General features: G+C 40.5%; 1 protein-coding gene across 4 annotated transcripts in view; it reads right to left on the bottom strand.

Moving 5' to 3' along the window:
• The window catches only part of LOC122895351 (cytochrome P450 3A12-like), a 36193-nt gene extending 15830 nt beyond the window's left edge, over nt 1-20363 (bottom strand). Inside the window, exons 1-7 of one of the 4 annotated variants that reach the window (XM_044232704.1) lie at nt 20353-20363; nt 12049-12142; nt 10782-10834; nt 7416-7515; nt 3829-3942; nt 3476-3564; nt 1724-1872 (exon numbers count right to left, since the gene is read on the bottom strand). In XM_044232704.1, the coding sequence (XP_044088639.1) occupies nt 1724-1872; nt 3476-3564; nt 3829-3942; nt 7416-7515; nt 10782-10789 (460 nt within the window). In that variant the 5' untranslated portion in view covers nt 10790-10834; nt 12049-12142; nt 20353-20363. Of the gene's footprint in view, nt 1-1723; nt 1873-3475; nt 3565-3828; nt 3943-7415; nt 7516-10781; nt 10835-12048; nt 12143-13288; nt 13457-20352 lie in introns of those variants that run through there. The other 3 variants (XM_044232703.1, XM_044232700.1, XM_044232701.1) reach the window with 3 other exon arrangements.
• Nucleotides 20364-21242: the final 879 nt, after the last annotated feature.

Here is a 21242-nt window from a genome sequence, read left to right as displayed (position 1 = left end):
CCTAATGTCCTCCATGTTATTCCTTATGTTCCACAAGTAAGTGAAACCGCATGATAATTGTCTTTCTCTGTTTAACTTATTTCACTTAGCATAATCTCCTCCAGTACCATCTATGTTGATGCAAATGGAGGTATTCATCCTTTCTGATGGCTGAGTAATATTCCATTGTATATATGGACTACATCTTCTTTATCTACTCATCTGTCGAAGGGCATCTCAGCTCCTTCCACAGTTTGGCTATTGTGGGCATTGCTGCTATGAACATCAGGGTGCATGTGCCCCTTCTTTTCACTACATCCGTATCTTTGGGGTAAATACCCAGTAGTGCAATTACTGGATCATAAGGTAGCTCTATTTTTAACTTTTTGAGGAACCTCTATACTCTTTTCAAAGTGGCTGTACCAACTTGCATTCCCACCTATACATATATATATGTCTACATTTAAAAGAACTAAGATCTTGGGACATTTATCTGGCTCAGTTGGTAGAATGTGCCATTCTTGACCTTGGAGATGTGAGTTCAAGTTCCCTGTTGGATGTAGAGATGACTTAAAAACTAAAATCTAATAATAATAATAATAATAATGGCCAAGATCTCAAATCAATGACCCAATTTTTTGGTTATAAACAAACTGGAAAAACAATAGGAAACTAAACCCAAAGCAAGAAGGAGGAAACATACAATAGAGACAAGAGCAGAAGCATAAGGATAGACAATATAGATCAAAGGAATTGAATTTAGGGTCCAAAATGATACCCAACTGTTTACGGTCAACTGATTTTGCTAAGATTTCTAAGACCATTCAATGAAGAAAAAATAGTCTTTTTAATCAATGGTGCTGGGACAAGAGGACAGTCCCATGCAAAAAAAGAAAAAAAAGTGAGGTTGGACTCTTACCTAATACAACATGTAAAAATAAATTCAAAATGGATTAAAGACCCAAATCTAAAAGTAAAACTTTATAACCCTTAGGAGAAAACCAAGGGATAAATTTTGTTGATCTCAGATTTCTCAGTGAATTCTGACACCGAAAGCACAGAAATAAAAGGAAAAATACATACATTGTACATCATCAACATTAAAAAATTTTTTTGATGAACACTGAGACCATCAAAATTGAATTCTACATTTTAAGGGGGGGTACTTATATATTATGTGGAGATATATCTCAGTACAATTGTTGTAGAAAAGTAGAAGGTTTGGGACACCTGGGTGGCTCAGTCTGTTTAAGCACCTGCCTTCAGGGCGCCTGGGTGGCTCAGTGGGTTAAGCCGCTGCCTTCGGCTCAGGTCATGATCTCAGGGTCCTGGGATCGAGGCCCGCATCGGGCTCTCTGCTCAGCAGGGAGCCTGCTTCCTCCTCTCTCTCTCTGCCTGCCTCTCTGCCTGCTTGTGATCTCTCTCTGTCAAATAAATAAATAAAATCTTAAAAAAAAAAAAAAAAAGTTTAAGCACCTGCCTTCAGCTCAGGTCATGATTCCAGGGTCCTGGGATCAAGTCCAGCATTGGGCTCCTTGCTCAAGGTTGGGAGAGCCTGCTTCTACCTCTGCTTGCTCTGCCTGCTTCTCCCCCTCCTTGTGCTCTCTCTCTAATAAATAAATAAAATCTTTACAAAAAGTAAATTTGGAAAAGAAAAGAAAAGTGGAAGGGAGGAAGTGAGAGAGAAAGGAAGCAAGGGAAGAAAAAGGAAGGAGGAGAAAAGAAGAAACACTAGTGTACATACCTATGGAGAGTAAAAATGGATCAGGGATATCAAATTTTAAGATCTTCTTGGCATTTTCCACAAAGGGATCTTGTGGGTTGTTGAGGGAATCAATGTTCACCCCAAATGATGTGCTGGTAATCACGTCCATGCTGTAGGCCCCAAAGATGCTGTGAGAGAAACAAAGACATGGATAATTAAGATCAGCACCTCTTTAATATCCTTATACAACACATGCAGCAAGAAGTGCATGTAGATCCCATGCTCAGGCAAGACAAGAGCCACACTTTCAGAACCACCCTCTGGGTCATCTGAAGAGTCTATATACCATCACATTCACTCATGTGGTGTTCATGAGGTGCCAGTGATACAGCTGGCCTTGTCCTGGGGTAATGGGGACATTAGGGCAAGTTAGACACACCTCTGAGTTCTAAGAGCTCAGTCATGGAGGGATAGAGACACAAAGTCCGACAAATTACAGTAATAAATTTTGAGTATGCGCAATAGAAGGTGGATAAGCACTGTGTCTGAGCAGGACAAATGGTGGAATAATGAACCCTTTCTCAGGGAATCAAGAAAGATGAAACTGGTCTGGATATTCTCTCACCACAGTAACTATGCTCAGAGGTTATTCCTCGACAGGACATTACAGAGCACTAAGACCATATTATGTGCTGCCAGAAACATCATCCCTTCTCCTCTAAACCCCAACTAAGGCTTCTTCATGAAAGACCCACTCTTTCTCAACAACAGAGATCTAGCTTGCCCTGAAGGCATACTCATTTCTGGAAAATGTAAGAACAAAGAATGTTCCTAGTTAAAACATATATATTAGGGGGCGCCTGGGTGGCTCAGTGGGTTAAGCCGCTGCCTTCGGCTCGGGTCATGATCTCGGAGTCCTGGGATCGAGTCCCGCATCGGGCTCTCTGCTCAGCAGGGAGCCTGCTTCCCTCTCTCTCTCTCTCTGCCTGCCTCTCTGCCTGCTTGTGATTTCTCTCTGTCAAATAAATAAATAAAATCTTTAAAAAAAAACCATATATATTAAATCAACCCAAAATTGAAATGGGGTGCCATATCTAAGTGGTCATATGGCCTAGTTTTCCCAGGACAGTTGCAATGTACATCTGTTCAGCCTGCGTAATTAAAATATATCCAACTTAGGCAAAAAAAAATAAAATCTATCATCTATCTATCTATCATCATTACCCTACCTATCCCATGTGCAGGGCCTTCCCCCTTTTGAGATTAAAAGATGGACAAATGGTTATAAAAGGTGTGGTGCAAAAATAATGAATATCATTATGCTGAAAATAAAAAATAAATTTAAAAAAGTTAATATTTAGTATTCATTAATATCCTCAACAAAATCAAGGAAGGGTTTAAGTTGTTCCAGATTCCATAGGGTAACTTTTGTGCCCCACCCAGTGCCCAGGAATATGTACCAAGTACGTTTCCCTCCCACCTTTCCATACTCTCTAAGCTCCTATTTCTTCTTTTCAAACGATGTATTTTTGTCTTCTAAAATGTCCAAGGTGATGATTAAGCAAGTAGATAAATCCCAACTCATGCACACAAAAGAAGACTGTTTTTCTCTGGACTTCCTTGCGTTTTGAGGTGAGCTACCTCTTCTTGGCTGGCCCGCTGGGGTTGTAACACCATACACCTACATCAGCTTGTTCACTGGAGTAACTCAACAATGGGAATTGACTCTATGGCAACAGCTGGAAAGTGTCACGACAGAGTTAGAATCCCAGCAACTGGACTCCTACTTACTCTTTCAAGTTGATAGGTTTGCCTTTCTCTGCCTCCTTCCTCAGGTTCCTCACCAACACATCTCCATACTGGCCAATGATGGGGAACATCTACAAACAAAATACATCACCACCTGAAGTTAAATATGAGACATAGGATGTCCTAGGATGACATAGCTTTCACAAGCATGGAGCAGTAAGGGCATTTAATAACAAGTTTTATCATGTCTCTTCCAGAACATGAAGATAAAGGACTATTTGGGGGAAGCCCAAATACAGTAGAGTACCACTTAGGGATGGACTATGACCTTATTTTCTATCTGTCCCCAGGAATATTCCTTAACTTCCTAATTAAAATTCCTGTTCTTTTCTTACCTCCTTGAGTTTTCCGCTGGTGAAAGTTGGAGAGAGCAATGTTCGTATTCTCTTCCATTGTTCATCCTCAGACATAGAAATGGCATTTTTCATAAATCCCAGAGGACCAAAAGACTAGAGTCAAAGCAAAACACATTTTGCCCTACATAAGTTTTGTAGGTCTTCACAGTTTGGAAAATTTGTTAAATGGGCATAAATTACACATCAAATTTTTTTATTATTATATTATATTATATTTATAATATGTTATATGTTATAATATATTATATAATTTGTTATATTTGTTAATATTTATTATTATTTATAATATTTGTATTATTTATTTTTATTTTGTTCTATTTATTATTATTATTTTATTACTATTTATTCATTTCCTTATTTGAGAGAGAGAAAGAGAGCATGAACAAGGGAATAGGCAGAGGCCGACTCCCTGCTGAGCAGGGAGCCAGAATCAGGGCTCAATCCAGGGACTCTGGGATTATGACCTGAGTGAAGGCAGATGCTTAACTGACAGGGCGACACTTACTCACCAGATACTTAGTGGCTGTCTACTTAGTAGCAGTCCCTATGCTAGATGCTCAATAGATAATTATCCTAAATGCCTAGCATCCTGCAAGGCTGAAGAAGGCGTCAAGCCACCTGATGTGCTTTCTAGCCTTTATATTCCAATCTCCATTTTGATGTAAATGTGGTATGGAAAATTTGGTGGGGAAACTACTCCTCCAGAGGAATTGGTAGAACTGGATTGGTGGAAGATAGCCAGATAGCCTGGCAAACTGTATGTTGCCTCAGACCACTTGTCTTCATATATATGTACAGCATGAGCATCTGTAAAACATGTCTTGATATGGTGATTTTTAAATTAACATATAATGCAGGATTTGTTTCAGGACTCAGGCCTGTGATTCACTAGTCTTACACAATTCACAGCACTCACCACAGCACATACCCTCTCCAATGTCCATCACCCAGTCACCCCATTCCTCCCCCTTCCACTCCAGCAACCCTCAGTTGGTTTCTTTTTTTTTTTTTTTTTTTAAAGGTTTATTTATTTATTTATTTGACAGAGAGAGATCACAAGCAGGCAGAGAGGCAGGCAGAGAGAGAGGAGGAAGCAGGCTCCCTGCTGAGCAGAGAGCCCGATGCGGGCCTCGATCCCAGGACCCTGAGATCATGACCTGAGCCGAAGGCAGCGGCTTAACCCACTGAGCCACCCAGGTGCCCCTCAGTTGGTTTCTTGAGATTAAGAGTCTCTTATGGTTTTTCTCTCTCTTCGGTTTTGTCTTTCATTTTTCCCTCCCTTCCCCCTAAGATCTTATGTCTTGTTTCTCAAATTCCTCATACATTGAGATCATATGAGAATTGTCTATCTCTGATTGACTTATTTCACTTAGCATAATACCCTCTAGTTCCATCCACATTGTTGCAAATTGCAACATTTCATTTTTTTGATAGCTGAGTAGTATTCCATTGTATTTTTATATCCCACATCCTCTTTATTCATTCTTCTGTTGATGGATATCTAGACTCTTTCCATAGTTGGGCTATTGTGGACATTGCTGCTATAAATATTGGGATGCACGTACCCCTTCAGATCACTACATTTGTATGTTTGGAGTAAATACCCAGTAGTCCAATAATGGGTTGTAGGGTAGCTCTATTTTCAATTTTTTGAGGAAGCTCCATACTGCTTTCCAGAGTGGATGCACCAGCTTGCAATCCCACCAACAGTGTAGGAGGGTTCCCCTTTTTCTGCAACCTCCCCAACATCTGTCATTTCCTGACTTGTTACTTTTAGCCATTCTGACTGGTGTGTGGTGCTATCTCAGTGTTGCTTTTTATTTGTATTTCCCTGATGCTGAGGGATGTTGAACACTTTTTCATGTGTCTGTTGGCCATTTGTATGTCTTCATTGGAAAAATGTCTGTTCATGTCTTCTGTCAATTTCTTGATTAGATGATTTATTCTTTGGTGTTGAGTTTGATAAATTCTTGGTAGATTTTGGATACTAGCCCTTTATCTGAAGTCTTTTGCAATTATATTCTCCCATTCTGTCAGTTGTCTTTTGGTTTTGTTGGCTGTTTCCTTTGCTTTGAAAAAGTTTTTTTTTATCTTGATGAAGTCCCAATTATTCATTTTGCCCCTGCTTTCCTTGCCTTTGGCAATATTTCAAGGAAGAAGTTGCTGCGGCTGAGATCAAAGCAATTGCTGCCTGTGTTATTCTCAAGGATTTTGATGGGTTCCTGTCTCACACTGAGGTCTTTCATCCATTTTAAGTCTATTTTTGTGCATGGTGTAAGAAAATGGCCCAGTTTTATTCTTCTGTGTCCAATTTTCACAACACCATTTGTTGAAGAGACTGTCTTTTTTCTACTGGACATTCTTTCCTGCTTTGTCGAATATTAGTTGACCATAGAGTTGAGGGTCCATTTCTGGGCTCTCTAGTTTGTTCCACTGATCTATGTGTCTGTTTTTGTGCTAGTACCTTACTGTCTTGATGATTACAGCTTTGTAATAGAGCTTGAAGTCTGGAATTGTGATGCCACCAACTTTGGTTTTCTTTTTCAATATTCCTCTGGCTATTTGGAGTCTTTTCTTGTTCCATATAAATTTCTAGATTATTTGTTTCATTTCTTTGCTGAGTGAAATAAGTCAAGCAGAGAGTCAATTATCATATGGTTTCACTTATTTGTGGAGCATAACGAATAGCATGGAGGACATGGGGAGTTAGAGAGGAGAAGGGAGTTGGGGGAAATTGGAAGGGGAGGTGAACCATGGGAGACTATGGACTCTGAAAAACAATCTGAGGGGTTTGAAGTGGCAGGGGGGTGGGAGATTGGGGGAACCAGGTGGTGGATATTAAGGAGGGCACATATTGCATGGAGCACTGGGTGTGGCACAAAGACAATGAATACTGTTATGCTGAAAACAAATAAAAAATAAATTTAAAAAACAGATAATCATGTTAAAAAATGGGTAGAAGACATGAACAGAAACTTCTCCAAAGAAGATATACAAATGGGTAACAGATACATGTCCATCATCATTAACCATCAGAGAGATTCAAATCAAATCACTAGGTGTGGGGCATAAACAATGAATCTTGGAACACTGAAAAAATAAATTAAATTTAAAAAATTAAACCAGGGAAAAAAATTTTTGTTCTGCTGAAGACCCTGATACAACAAAAAGACAAGCCATAACCATGCCTACAAAAGAATAGTAAGTGGGATACTTTTGTTGATGGAACAGCTCTGTAATGTGATTGGGGTGGTGGGTGCACAAATCCACATGAAAGATAAATGCTCAGAAAGCAACACACACACACACACACACACACACATGAGTGCACATAAAACATTGAAACCTGAATAAGTTCTGTGGCTGGAACCAAAGTCAATTTCCAATTCCATACTATATATAGCTTTGCAGGATATTAGGGGAAAGAGCTTGAAGACCATACAACATGGGAACATCTGTGACAACTTCCTGTGAATTTATAATTGTGTCAAAATGAAAGTTTTATAAATAAGTAAGTGGGTAAATAAATAAATAAATATATAAATTTAAAATAACTCCATGCCTACCCGCCGGTTTGTGAAGACAGAATAACATTCTTTCACTAGTACTGTTTTGATCATGTCTGGATCCGTGATAGCCAACACAGGCTGTTGCCCATCATAAAACCTGTTTTAGGAAAACAGAACTGATTACATTTAACATGTCAGATTCTATAGCTGCAGCTATGCCTGGAAGCCCAAACTTTCATCCTGATGTTATATAATCTAAAATCTGTCATCATGATTAGAAATAACATTAGGGAAAAAAAGGAATAACATTAGAACATTTATCAGCTCTAGGTAATGTGTACGTGTGTATTTCCTGGACCATTTTCCATAATTTTTTGCATGTTTAGAGTATTTCAAGTATTTTTATGTGTCCAGACATTTCAAGTAATTTTTATATATTATCAAGAAGAAACTTAGGTTAGTGAATACCTGAAGGCAAGCAAATTATCAAGGAACAAAAAAATAGGGAGAGACCACCCACTTAGTTATGAAAAATTATAATTTTAAAGAAATTTCTGTTTCAGTCTCAGAAGTTTATATGTTTCCGGGAATGCATCCATTTCTTCTAGATTGCTTAACTTATTGGCTTATAACTGTTGATAATAATTTCTGTTGATAATAAAAACTTGTGATCACTGTCTGTCAAATAAATAAATAAAATCTTTTAAAAAAAAAGATAAAGATTTTATTTATTTATTTGACAGAGATCACAAGTAGGCAGAGAGACAGGCAGAGAGAGAGGGGGAAGCAGGCTCCCCGCTGAGCAGAGAGCCCGATGTGGGCCTCGATCTCAGGACCCGGGGATCATGACCCAAGCCGAAGGCAGAGGCTTTAACCCACTGAGCCACCCAGGTGCCCTTCTAATACTTTTTAAATTTTTTTATTTCTTTTTTTAATAGTTTTTTAAATTCTTTTTTAATTTTTCAAAATTTATTTTAAGCATAACAGTATTCATTGTTTTTTTTTCTAGGTATATAGATATCAACTTTAATGTAATTATTACAAATATATATTTTAAATAATTCAGAAGATTTGTACATCTTGGACTGAAATACATTCTATTTTTTTTTAATTTTTTATTTTTTCAGTGTAACAGTATTCATTATTTTTACACCACACCCAGTGCTTCATGCAATCTGTGCCCTCTCCAATACCCACCACCTGGTTCCCCCAACCTCCTACACCCGCCCCTTCAAAACCGTCAGATTGTTTCCCAGAGTCCATAGTCTCTCATGGACTATGAACCAAGATGCCCTTCAACAGATGAATGGATAAGGAAGATGTAGTCCATATACACTATGGAGTATGATGCCTCCATCAGAAAGGATGAATACCCAACTTTTGTAGCAACATGGACGGGACTGGAAGAGATTATGCTGAGTGAAATCAGTCAAGCAGAGAGAGTCAATTATCATATGGTTTCACTTATTTGTGGAGCATAACAAATAGCATGGAGGACAAGGGGTGTTAGAGAGGAGAAGGGAGTTGGGGTAAATTGAAAGGGGAGGTGAATCATGAGAGACTATGGACTCTGAAAACAATCTGAGGGGTTTGAAGTGGCAGGGGGGTGGGAGGTTGGGGTACCAGGTGGTGGGTATTATAGAGGGCACGGATTGCATGGAGCACTGGGTATGGTGAAAAAATAATGAATACTGTTTTTCTGAAAATAAATAAATTAATTTAATAAAAAGAATAAAAATGAATTGTTGAACACTACACCAAAAACTAATGATGTACTATATGTTGGCTAGTTGAACTGAATATAAATAAATAAATAAATAGGAGAATAAATGAACTAAATGCTATGCATCCCTAAAATGTATTCTAAAACTCAGAAGGTTTCAGTGGGAGTCATGTTCCTTTACTGTTGTAGAGTAAACTTAGTGATAGAACTTAGTGAGGTGTCACGTAGGACAACTCTCCCATCAGCCTGATCATATTTTCCCTTGTCCCATCATATTTGTTCAAAAACACCTGGATGGGGTGCCTGGGTGGCTCAGTGGGTTGAAGTCTCTGCCTTCAGCCTAGGTCATGATCTCAGGGTCCTGGGATTGAGCCCTGCATCAGGCTCTCTGCTTGGTGGGAAGCCTCCTTCTCTTCTTCTCTCTGCCTGCTGTGATCTCTGTCTGTCAAATAAATAAATTAAATCTTTAAAAAAAAACACCTGGATGGACAATGGACAGTGGTTCGGGGTAACCCTTTATATTCATGATTCCACACAACAATAACATAGCTTCCTCTATCACTTAATTTGAGATTCTTAGGACCCACCCCATATCCTCCAGATTTGGTGTTGCTGGAGCATGGAGCCCAAGAAGCTGCTGCATTTTTAACAAGCTCTCCCAGGTGGTTCTTATCACAGTCAACCATGAGAACCATGTACTAAAGACAGAGCTGGGCCCCACAGTGTAAATCCGGCTCCATCCAGAGCTAACCAGCACCGAATGTAGGAAGTGGTAGTGGAGCTGAACCAGTGGTGATCCAGAGATCTGGGTTCTTTCATCATGTTGCTTATGGGTCATGCAACTCAGAGTCCTATGCTTTCTGAGGACTTGACCAGAGAAGATAGAGAGGTGTAAAGAGGTACACTACTGGCTGTGAGCATCCCAGCACCATACTGGACCTCTTCCTCTACCTCACCAAACCCCTGGCAAAGCTGAGCAGGACCATCTAATAAAAGCAGCCAAAGCCATACTACAAAATCACCAATTCCATCACCCCACCAGGAAACACTGGGGTTTAAAATTTTCCTACATCTTTTCAAGTCCATAGAATAAAGAAACATTTGTATATTGAATACTTCTATTGAAAGAAAAATCTTGGCCTGATTTTTTTTTCACCATAATTAAGTAGGATTAATTCTTGGGTTGCAATTGTGGTTTAACCCATCACCTGGTTACCCCATCCTCCCACCCCTTTCCTTCTATAATCTTCAGTTTGTTTCCTGGAGACCAGAGTCTCTCATGGTTTGTCTCCCTCTCTGATTTCTTCCCATTTAGTTTTCCCTCCCTTCTCCTGTGGTCCTCTGCTCTATTCCTTATGCTCCACATCCAAGTGAAACCCTATGATAATTGCCTTTCTCAGAAAATAAACTCCACCCTTATAGTGAAAGTAAGAAAAGGTGAGTAGAAATGATTTTCCATTGTGTTTACCCCAACTCTTCTTTCGAAAGGACATATTTAATCCAAAATATAAATAAAGAATACCCTCCAGGCCCAATCTGCATTTGGACCTGTGTACCTGGTAACACAGGGGGTCCCAGAAAGCAGAGGCTGAAGCTTTACTACAGTGGGTTGCATCCCAAGGGTTCTTGACTGAGACAATCCACACCATAGGGTCCTCATCATAACAAGTCTATCTACTGGAAATGTCCAGAATACTCACCCCCACATTCTTCCATACTTTCTAAAACATTTCTCATCAAAATCGCAAAAACCCTGCGAGAAGAAACAGAATGTATTAATAATCTAAATGTACAAAGCCCTACATCTAATGAGGACCAAAATGACTTAGATCACATGAAATGCGGTTTACTGTCTCTGACTGGCAGTTAGAGAGAAGCTCTTATTCACAGGTGACTTACCAAAAATAAAAAAAAAAAATTAAAAAACAGAGAAAATACTGAAACAGAATTTCAAGTCCATCTTGAATTATGTCCAAGTATTATAGATACTGAACAACTTACCCTATCTGTGAAGACTACATAACCTCTCTCTGTCTGATGTGTTTTTCTTATGCATGTGCTGTTTCTAAATCTCAGAACCCTCTGAATTATTACCTTCGGGGCCACATGGAAAGACTGAAGCCACTTGGGCACCTCCAGTTACATTAATTTCTTAATAATTTTGTCAAAGTATCTCTTTTCTAGTGACATTATAAGGGCAGTTCTTCCTTTGTATGAAGAACAAAACACACACACCAACAACTCATTTGAAGCTTAAAATCTGAAATCAATACACACATACCATCTCACCTCAGTTATAGTCCCTCCCTTCAACTCACTCATAGGGTGCCTCCTCTGAAGGTTGAGAAGTAAAGCGGAGAGCTCCCCCTTCAACCTCTCAAATCCCAAGAGATTTCACCATTAGCAAAGGGAGAATTAGAGCCATGAAAATAACTGCAATTATTGGCCAGTTCTTGAAAGAATTCAAGTATGTGCAAATTCCCCAAAAGTGAATCTTGGGCTGCCCAACAAACTGAAGTTCTAGAGATATCCTGGGGGGAAAAAGACTATCCATAGCTTGTGCTATGAACAAAAAAGTCTGACTCTAGCCTACACAGCTTAATGGACAAGTAACATGGACACCTTTGCTGCTCTTCTCCTAATCCCAAGTACAATTATGCCTTGTATGTGGGAATCCACACCTGCCAGAAACAAAACCCTCTTCATGAGGCTCATAAGCTAAAACATCAAGTCCTTTGCTGAATTAGCCAGAGAGCTGGGCTCCCCACTGGGGCAAACCCTGAGGCTCCTAACAGACAATAGAGGCCTGGGGTAGACTTGGCCATGTGCTGAGTGGGACCTATTACATCATTTCCGGAAAGTCAGGAAACCTAAGAATTTCCTCCTGAGGGAGAATATTTTTACTATAGAACTAAAGTGGGATTTGCAACCTTAAGAAGCAAAAGAGGCAGCTCAAGCAACACTCACATTTCGGTAGGCCAGAGCAGTTCCCACAAAAGGGAGAGGTTTTGGCCCAGGAATTCCCAGCTTCTTAAAAATACCATGTGTGGAGGTCCCATATCTATAAAGTGAAAGAGAAGGCCAGGTCACAGGGATGGTGTAATAAGTGCTGGGGCTGGTCAGTCACTGATGCAGAACTGCAACAAGCAAGGGAGGGAAATAACATGTAGGTGAGAAATAATAACAGCAATTCCAACAGCAATAATTACATTCACTCATCATCTGCTTTACCACCTTCACTGTGAGACCCATAAAAAGTAAGGATGATTAGCTAAGAGTAGCTGGAAACATCATGGTCTCAATTCTGGAATGAAACTTGAGAATGAAATGCTGGAGAAATACTTCAGAAATACTTGAGAATGAAGAGACCCCTCTTCCCTTCCCCCTACTTGGACAATCCTCCCTTATCCCAGCACAGCCCTGGAGTTAAGGGGGGGGCAACGGCATGTTGCGGGGGAAATAGGTACACTTGCTGCGCACGGCCTGTTACGCGCAGATAGTCACGTAGGCAAGGGGGGGGTCGCCTAAGTATGTGGACCTAGTCACGTAGGCAGGATGTTTCTCTGCTGAGTAATAAGATCCAACTCCCCCTCCTCACTCCCCCTCCCCACCTTTCTCTTCGCTCGCTGGGGTCCTTCAAAGCCAATCTACAAACACCGAGTATGCCTTATATTCAAACCAGCCAATGAAAACTTTGTAACTATGTTTCTGCTTCTGTACGTATGTTTTCGCTTCCCCGTACCCCATAAAAAGGCCCTGAACAAAGGGCTGGCGCGCGAGAGTCCTCCTAAGACTTGACCGCCCGCAGGTACCTGTGTCTACTCAATAAACCTCGTGCTGTTTGCATCTGATCAGCGGACTCGGCTTGGTTTTTGGGTCTGGGGGTCTCCTCCTAAAACGGGGTCCATTCCGGGGTGCTTGGAGCCCCGGGGGGGATCTTTCAAGAATACTCGAGAAACACTCGAGAACTCCTAAAAGGTTAATGCTGACTTCCTCCAGGAAATTCACTTATCCCTATTTAGTAAATGACTCTTCATGATATTGGAGATTCTCATTCTAGGTGGAAAGAGGAAAAATTATTTCTCTTCTCCAATGATGAGATTTTGCTTAATTGCACCTACTCAAGTAGGCTGGAGCCCACCAGCCGACTTATGAACTGAGGCTTACTGAGAGTCTACCATGAAAATGCTCATACAGTTGCTCAGACCTTTGTGCTTTTCCTTCCTTGTTGGCTCTGTAATGGTTGTGGATCTGGACCTTCTTAAATCTATATGATGAAGTTCTAGAACCTAGGTGAGGTTCGGTAGGGTGAGGTTCGGAGGGTGAGATTCGGAGGGTGAGGTTCGGAGGGTGAGGTTCGGAGCCAACGGCTAAAGAAAGAATTCTTAAGACATCTCTGGTGCAAAAAGGTGGTTTATTAGAGCACGGGGACAGGACCCGTGGGCAGGCAGAGATGCGGCTGCCCCGAGCCTGTGAGGAGTGTCTGGTTATATACACAGGAGTTGGGTAGGTGAGGACAAAGGGGTGTTCAGAAGAGCTATTGGGGCAAAGAATACTATCAGGATATTGAAGGCCTGGTTACTATCAAGTCAAGGCCACTTCCCTTCTAATGAGGCATTAACATAAAGACAATTGGGAGTTTCCTGGTGGAATGTTACATTCCTGCTATCAAGCATCCTTGTGAGTGAGATTCAGGTTTAGAAGAAATTTAACTTTATTTACTTTTCTTTTTACCTCCACCTCCTTTGGTTTCTCATGGAGGGGAGGGTGGCATTAGGGCTTGAGGAACTGAGTTATGTGTCCTTGGAAATTGGGCTATTGATAAGGTAACTTCTTTGTTGTAAATCTCAAGGACATTCGCAAACAAAGGGAGACTCCTGCCTTAAGGGACTGTGATCTCTGCAATATAACTATTTGTTCTTCTTTCAGGGCAGTCAGGGGTGACTGAGGAATGTCACACATATTATTAAGGGGAGTGGGTGGAGAGGGGGTGCAAGGCGCCAGCCCCTGCTCCCTCCTCAGCCAGGCTCCTGCTCCCTCATCATTCCCCCCTGAACAATTTTGACCCTTAAATCTTTAAGGTGGTTGAAGGTGGAAGGTCTCATCTTCTGTAACTTCTTCCTGCTGAATAGGGGCGTAGAGCTGTCCCTACCTACTCGGGTCAACATTGATCAGTGGAAGAATGTATAGGGGAGTTACGAAAGGCGGAGGCAGCTGAATCCAGCGCTGACAGTGAAGAAGTATCTTTGCGCGTGGTAAGGATCATCTGCCGTGGTGAAGTCATTGCAGCCATGGAGTCTCAGCACCAAGTAGAGAAACATTGAACAAAGCAACATATTAAGGTTAATAAGGCGATAAGAATGAGAAGCCCGAAAAGGAGATTTCTAATTGTTGGCCATAGTCCTCCTTCAAACCATTCACCGAGAGAGAGAGAAGGATCTTGTAGATCCTTAATCTGGGCATTCATATCTTAGTTCTGTGAGTTTTGTGGTAGTCTGGGATGTACACACAACATGCTGCTTTGATAATTGCACATGTGCCACCCTGTGCTGCTGTCAGGACACCTAAGGCCATCCTATTCTGCAGGACTGCCTTGCGTATTTGTGAAACTTCAGTATTAAGTAGGGAGATGCTGTTTAGTGAATTACTGAGTGCCTTTGTAGTGTATTTACTAAGGGTTTCTACATGCCACATGACATCCTCTAGTCCCGCAGATGGAACAAAAATGGATGCTAAGTGATCATACCATTTAAAAACCGATCGTGTCCATCTTTGTTTCAAGTTGGGGAGATTAGCTGGAGTTGTAATGGTTTTAGTAATGCGTCCATGAATCCAGGCAAATCCTAAAGTACAGCGACCTATCCACCCTGGAGGAAGCCAGGGCCACAGGTTGGTTCCACATATCCAGTGGGTTCCGTTTGGAGCTGGCCATCTAATGCCAGGTCGCCTTGTCCAGTCAGTAGCAAACCAGTCAGTAGCCTGGAGTACTATTACTAATGATAGCTATCCCAGATATCGTGTGTTATTTGCCCAAGTACCACCCGTATGATTCTTTTGTTCCCAGCATAAAACTGCCTTTTGACTGAGCCGTCCAATCGTGGGTGTAAGCCACAGATATGCATCCCAGATTTGCTATACACCATCCTTAGTAAGTTAAGGAGGGTTTTGTAACTTAGGCCCATACTTGATTGGGGAGTTATGGCTTGATAGCAATCCCCTTTCCTTCCAAATAGCTCCATGGGCATGTAGTACCAGGAAGGCATATTTAGAGTCAGTATAAGTGTTAATTCTTAGGCTTTGGCAATTGCAAAGTGCTAGTGAGCACTATGGCATATCTAGATTTTCTTATTCTTTCTATGAAAACTACTGTCATCAGAAAACCAACTGTCATTTGTATTTTTAACAGGGGCATCTTAAATCTGGCCAGATAGAGTAAGCAAGATCAATAACCTCTGAACATTTTTGCTCTATAGAGAAAGAAGTATAGTGGTCAGGTTCAGGCATACAGGTAACTAGGTTTTAAGTCTGAAAAGTTTTTAAGTATTATTTCTGGCATATCTGTAAGTGTAGCCCAGTATTTAATAAGTTGGCCTCGGCCATCCATTGGTGGCCTTTGGCTTCTAAGACAACTCTGGACCTGATGTGAAGTCATTACAGTCAGGGACTGTCCCATAGTGAGCTTTGAGGCTCTTTTTATAGGAGGGCTGTTCTAGGTTTCGCTAAAGCATCTGTTTGCAATTGCACCTCAACAGAGGTAGCTTCTAGGATAAATATGACTAAGGGATGAAACCATTAAGAAGACCTTTGAGTGGTCCAGGCTTAACAATATCCTGATTACAGAGGATCATTGTCAAGCGGGAGAAAACTTGTCAAGAGATAAGAGGAGTTCCCCATGCATCATCCAATCCACTCGTAAAGAAAATGGGGTCATCCATTGCCTCCACAAGTCCATAGTTAATCCTATGGAGTGTGGTATGCTGGCATTTAGGCAATTTCATTATTCTAGCCACACACAAGGTGTTAGTTAAGTTATACAATTATAGGGGAATCAATCCCATTTTTCCAGTTGTTTAATCATGTGCTGTGGGGTCTTGCTAATATCCCCACAAAATAAGATCGACTAAAGAAGCTATTGTGTAACTTCTCTGAAGTTTACCTCAAATTTGTTTAGCTTAGGTAAACATTTAAAGACAATCAAATCTAGAATTTAACATCCATAAAGGTGTGTTACTAAAACATAATTTTTCTCTCTAAAATAACCCTCATTTCCAGAGATAGCCAAATCAGGACTAATTCACTTGTGAAACAAGTTCAGTTTTAACAAACTTGGCCTAATTATTTACATAAGCTCAGCAAGAACAGTGAGTGTGATCAATAGATCTTTTAGAGTCTGCTTTGCTGGAACTTTTTGTAAGGAATCTCTAGGTTGAACTTTTAGTAGCCTCTCAGGCCAGAAGCCAAGCCCTGTACTTGCCATCAGGCATGCCTGCAGTACCTTTGGGCGAATTCCTCTTCCTGAGACTGCACCTACCAAGGAGTGACATTCTTTACTCACCTGGTGAGGCTGCTGGGAACTCTGTAAGCAAGGTATGAGGCCAACAGTCCCAAGGGGCTTTATGGCTCCAGGTTTCATAAAGTCAATCTTAGTTCCTTTAAACTGTCTGGTCATATCTGAGTCTTTTCAAATATGACATCCCAGTCAAAGCCTTGGTAAAATAACCAGTTTCCAATGGTGTCCTGTTACAAGGAGAACAGATTCTTATTGAACTTATGCAAATGACTGATTGCCATGGAAGAAAGAATAGTTACTGAGACCTTTTGGTTTCAGAGGGTTCAGATAGAGAGAAAAGTTGAATGCTTTGAGCATTTTTACATCTCTCTAAGTTACAGATAACTAAGAGGAAGTATCCCTAGTCTGGAAGAGCAAACATTAGAGAGAACCAGCCATGTTTAAAGTAAGACAAAACATTAAGAGACACAACACTATAGTCTTTTAGTTCATTTAGTCCCATGTTACTAATTCTGGTGAATGCACCTTTAGTTAGTTTTGGAAATTCTTACCCATTTCAGTTTTAGGATTTTCAAGTATATCAAATATCTGTATTTGTCCTGAAAGTCCTTTATATGAATCTCCTTGAAGATAAAACTCATTTTACAAGAGAATTAAAACAATTATAAATGACAAAAACTCAGAGTGGATATGGTTAGAGCTAAAGAGACACGGGAGTTTACAATTTAGCTGCAAGGAAATCAGGTTACTTCTGTGACACATAACATTTCCGTAATTACAATATCAAGCGATGATCTCTTACAACATTAAAACTTTAGGAAGTGCATAGAATCTCTAGAATAGTTATAGCATTTTCCCAAATGTAACCCAAGATTTGTCACTGGTTCAGTAGTACTTCATGAGCAACTTCGCATATCAAGGAAAAGCCGGAGTTAAAGAGATTTACAACTTAAATTTTGTCAACATTTGTTAAAATCTTATCAAGTTTTAAAGCACATGCCTAAATATAATTAGGGATGTTAAACACCTGATAAAACAAAACATAGAAACTGGTTTTTCTGGGCAGGCAAAGAGAAAAACCATTTATATTTTCTTTACAGCAGATCAATTAATCTAAGAAAAACCTTGTCCTTTTGAACAGAGACAATTTCAGTCTTATACCAATGTACCTTTATTTTTTTTTCAATTTATTTATTTTCAGAAAAACATTATTCATTATTTTTTCACCACACCCAGTGCTCCATGCAAGCCGTGCCCTCTATAATACCTACCACCTGGTACCCCAACCTCCCACCCCCCCGCCACTTCAAACCCCTCAGATTGTTTTTCAGAGTCCATAGTCTCTCATGGTTCACATCCCCTTCCAATTTACCCAAATTCCCTACTCCTCTCTAACGCCCCTTTTCCTCCATGCTATTTGTTATGCTCCACAAATAAGTGAAACCATATGATAATTGACTCTCTCTGCTTGACTTATTTCACTCAGCATAATCTCTTCCAGTCCTGTCCATGTTGCTACAAAAGTTGGGTATTCATCCTTTCTGATGGAGGCATAATACTCCATAGTGTATATGGACCACATCTTCCTTAACCATTCATCCGTTGAAGGGCATCTTGGTTCTTTCCATAGTTTGGCGACTGTGGCCATTGCTGCTATAAACATTGGGGTACAGATGGCCCTTCTTTTCACGACATCTGTGTCTTTGGGGTAAATACCCAGGAGTGCTAACTAAAGAGGTAAAGGATCTGTACTTGAGGAACAGAACACTCATGAAAGAAATTGAAGAAGACACAAATAGATGGAAGACCATTCCATGCTCTTGGATCGGAAGAATAAACATTGTTAAAATGTCTATATTGCCTAGAGCAATCTATACTTTTAACGCCATTCCGGTCAAAATTCCACTGGCATTCTTCAAAGAGCTGGAGCAAATAATCCTAAAATTTGTATGGAATCAGAAGAGACCCCGAATCGCTAAGGAAATGTTGAAAAACAAAAATAAAGCTGGCGGCATCACCTTACCTGATTTCAAGCTTTATTACAAAGCTGTGATCACCAAGACAGCATGGTACTGGCATAAAAACAGACACATAGACCAGTGGAACAGAGTAGAGAGCCCTGATATGGACCCTCAACTCTATGGTCAATTAATCTTTGACAAAACAGGAAAAAATATACAGTGGAAAAAAGACAGTCTCTTCAATAAATGGTGCTGGGAAAACTGGACAGCTATATGTAGAAGAATGAAACTCGACCATTCTCTTACACCGTACACAAAGATAAACTCAAAATGGATAAAAGACCTCAACATGAGACAGGAATCCATCAGAATCCTAGAGGAGAACATAGGCAGTAATCTCTGATATCAGCCACAGCAACTTCTTTCAAGATACGTCTCCAAAGGCAAAGGAAACAAAAGCGAAAATAAACTTCTGGGACTTCATCAAAATCAAAAGCTTCTGCACAGCAAAGGAAACAGTCAAAAAAACAAAGAGGCAACCCACGGAATGGGAGAAGATATTTGCAAATGACAGTACAGACAAAAGGTTGATATCCAGGATCTATAATGAACTCCTCAAACTCAACCCACACGAAACAGGCAAACACATCAAAAAATGGGCAGAAGATATGAACAGACACTTCCCCAATGAAGACATACAAATGGCTATCAGACACAGGAAAAAATGCTCATCATCATTAGCCCTCAGGGAGATTCAAATTAAAACCACATTGAGATACCACCTTACACCAGTTAGAATGGCCAAAATTAACAAAACAGGAAACAACATGTGTTGGAGAGGATGTGGAGAAAGGGGAACCCTCTTACACTGTTGGTGGGAATGCAAGTTGGTGCAGCCTCTTTGGAGAACAGTGTGGAGATTCCTCAAGAAATTAAAAATAGAGCTTCCCTATGACCCTGCAATTGCACTCCAATGTACCTTTAAAACCCATTCATTTCAATCTTAGTCCATCTTGACCATAGCTAAAATTCCTTTTCTTAAGATTTCCCTTCATAAACCTTCTACAACTTTCCTCTGCATTCAGGTTTTTTCCCAAGCCATTTTCTTCCAAACAACCATCTCATTTAGGACAAAATTACCTTCCCTTACCCTCAACAAAATGTATTCCCATTCCTTAAATCTTTCTTACATATCATCTACTTTCCTACAGAGTTTCCCTTATTTCCATCAGTCTTAGTTACACTAAGCAGAATTTGATACTCTTAGAAACCCCTTAATCTCTAGTGAAGACTAAGTATTAACCAATTGTGAACTGTTACAACAGAATTCTTCAGATGTCAAATTTATGAAACAGTTAAGTGCAAAACACGTTTACCAACAGATTTAAATACTCTTAGTTTCTTTGCAGTTAAGAAGTCAAAAGCACAAACCTACATCCGGTAATTAATGACTTAGCATTTTATCCTTTAAGACCTAGATGTCCACAATTTAATTCCATTTGTCACCCAAGCAAAACTTTAAAACTTTCAGGTTACCAAAGACTTTGAAAGCTACTTCAGCAATTACCCATTAGAACTTTGAGACAGACAATTAACCATCATTTAGTCATCTCTTTGCTAACAAATTTTAATAAATAACACACGCTTATTTGACCTTCAATAAACTTTTATAGAAGAAAAGCTTCACATTTACCACTGTAACTTCAAAGACGCATCTTATCTTAGTTAAACCAACAAACTTAACTTCATTCCAATACTGATTTACATTTCACCTGGACCCACTCCACTTTGAATGTTTACCTGAGACACGAGTGGGGTGTTAGGTCCAGGGGGTGCTCTTCTTGCTCCTTGACAGTGAAGAGAGAAGGAGCCGTGGTGCATGATCGAGAGGCTAGTCATGCAGGCTGCACGCACATTGGTACAGACACACAATAAGGGGGAAACAGAGGAAACAAAGTGCTGCCAGGAGGCAGAGAAAGGATTCCTGGTTTTAGAACTCATAAGCACCCAACAAAGGAACAGACGCCAAGATTTCCCACCGGCAAGGGGGGAGGGGTTAAGCAGTCCATGTCGGGCCAGAGAAGACAGGGAAACTTCCCCGAAACAAAGAGAGTTTCGGCAGCTGCTTGGGAATATTCCTTACGGTCTCTGTCTCGAGTTAGACTAACCCAAGTTGGTTCCAGTTATAGCCATTAACATGGGAAGTGAGTGAGGGAGAAACCCCCACAAATATTGGGAGAAACAGAGAGACAGTCAGAGTCCCCTTTTGCTAAGGATGCCCAACAACCTGGGTTTACTAACTGACTCATTTGGACAAACACATTCCACAAAAGCCCCTTAGTCTGGGGTCCTGGTGCAGAGCAATGAAGGCCTAGGTATGAGCAGTGAAGGTATCCTAGGTCCATTTGCCCTGTTTCCTGCAGAGGAGATCTAACGGATAGATCCCACTGAGGCCATGCAGTGTTACAGGAGCTCAGTCCTTTCCTAAGTTTTGCAATCCAATTTCCAGTGGGTTAAAAGGCACCCCAAGGTAGAGTTCTTGGGAACTGAAGAAGCCTACTGAGGCCATGCTTCCAGAAAAGTAATGAAGGTCCATTACCAAATCCCCCTGACTCCTGGGTGGCGTCCCATGCAGGATATGTCAGAGGTTCCTGTGTGTCAAAAGCGACCAGAGGCGTCCCTCAAGATAT

Source organism: Neovison vison, chromosome 14 (assembly GCF_020171115.1).
Source record: "Neovison vison isolate M4711 chromosome 14, ASM_NN_V1, whole genome shotgun sequence".
NCBI classification, from domain to species: Eukaryota; Metazoa; Chordata; class Mammalia; order Carnivora; family Mustelidae; genus Neogale; species Neogale vison.
The sequence above is the reverse complement of the archived record's forward strand: the minus strand, read 5'-3'. Positions and strand labels throughout refer to the sequence as shown.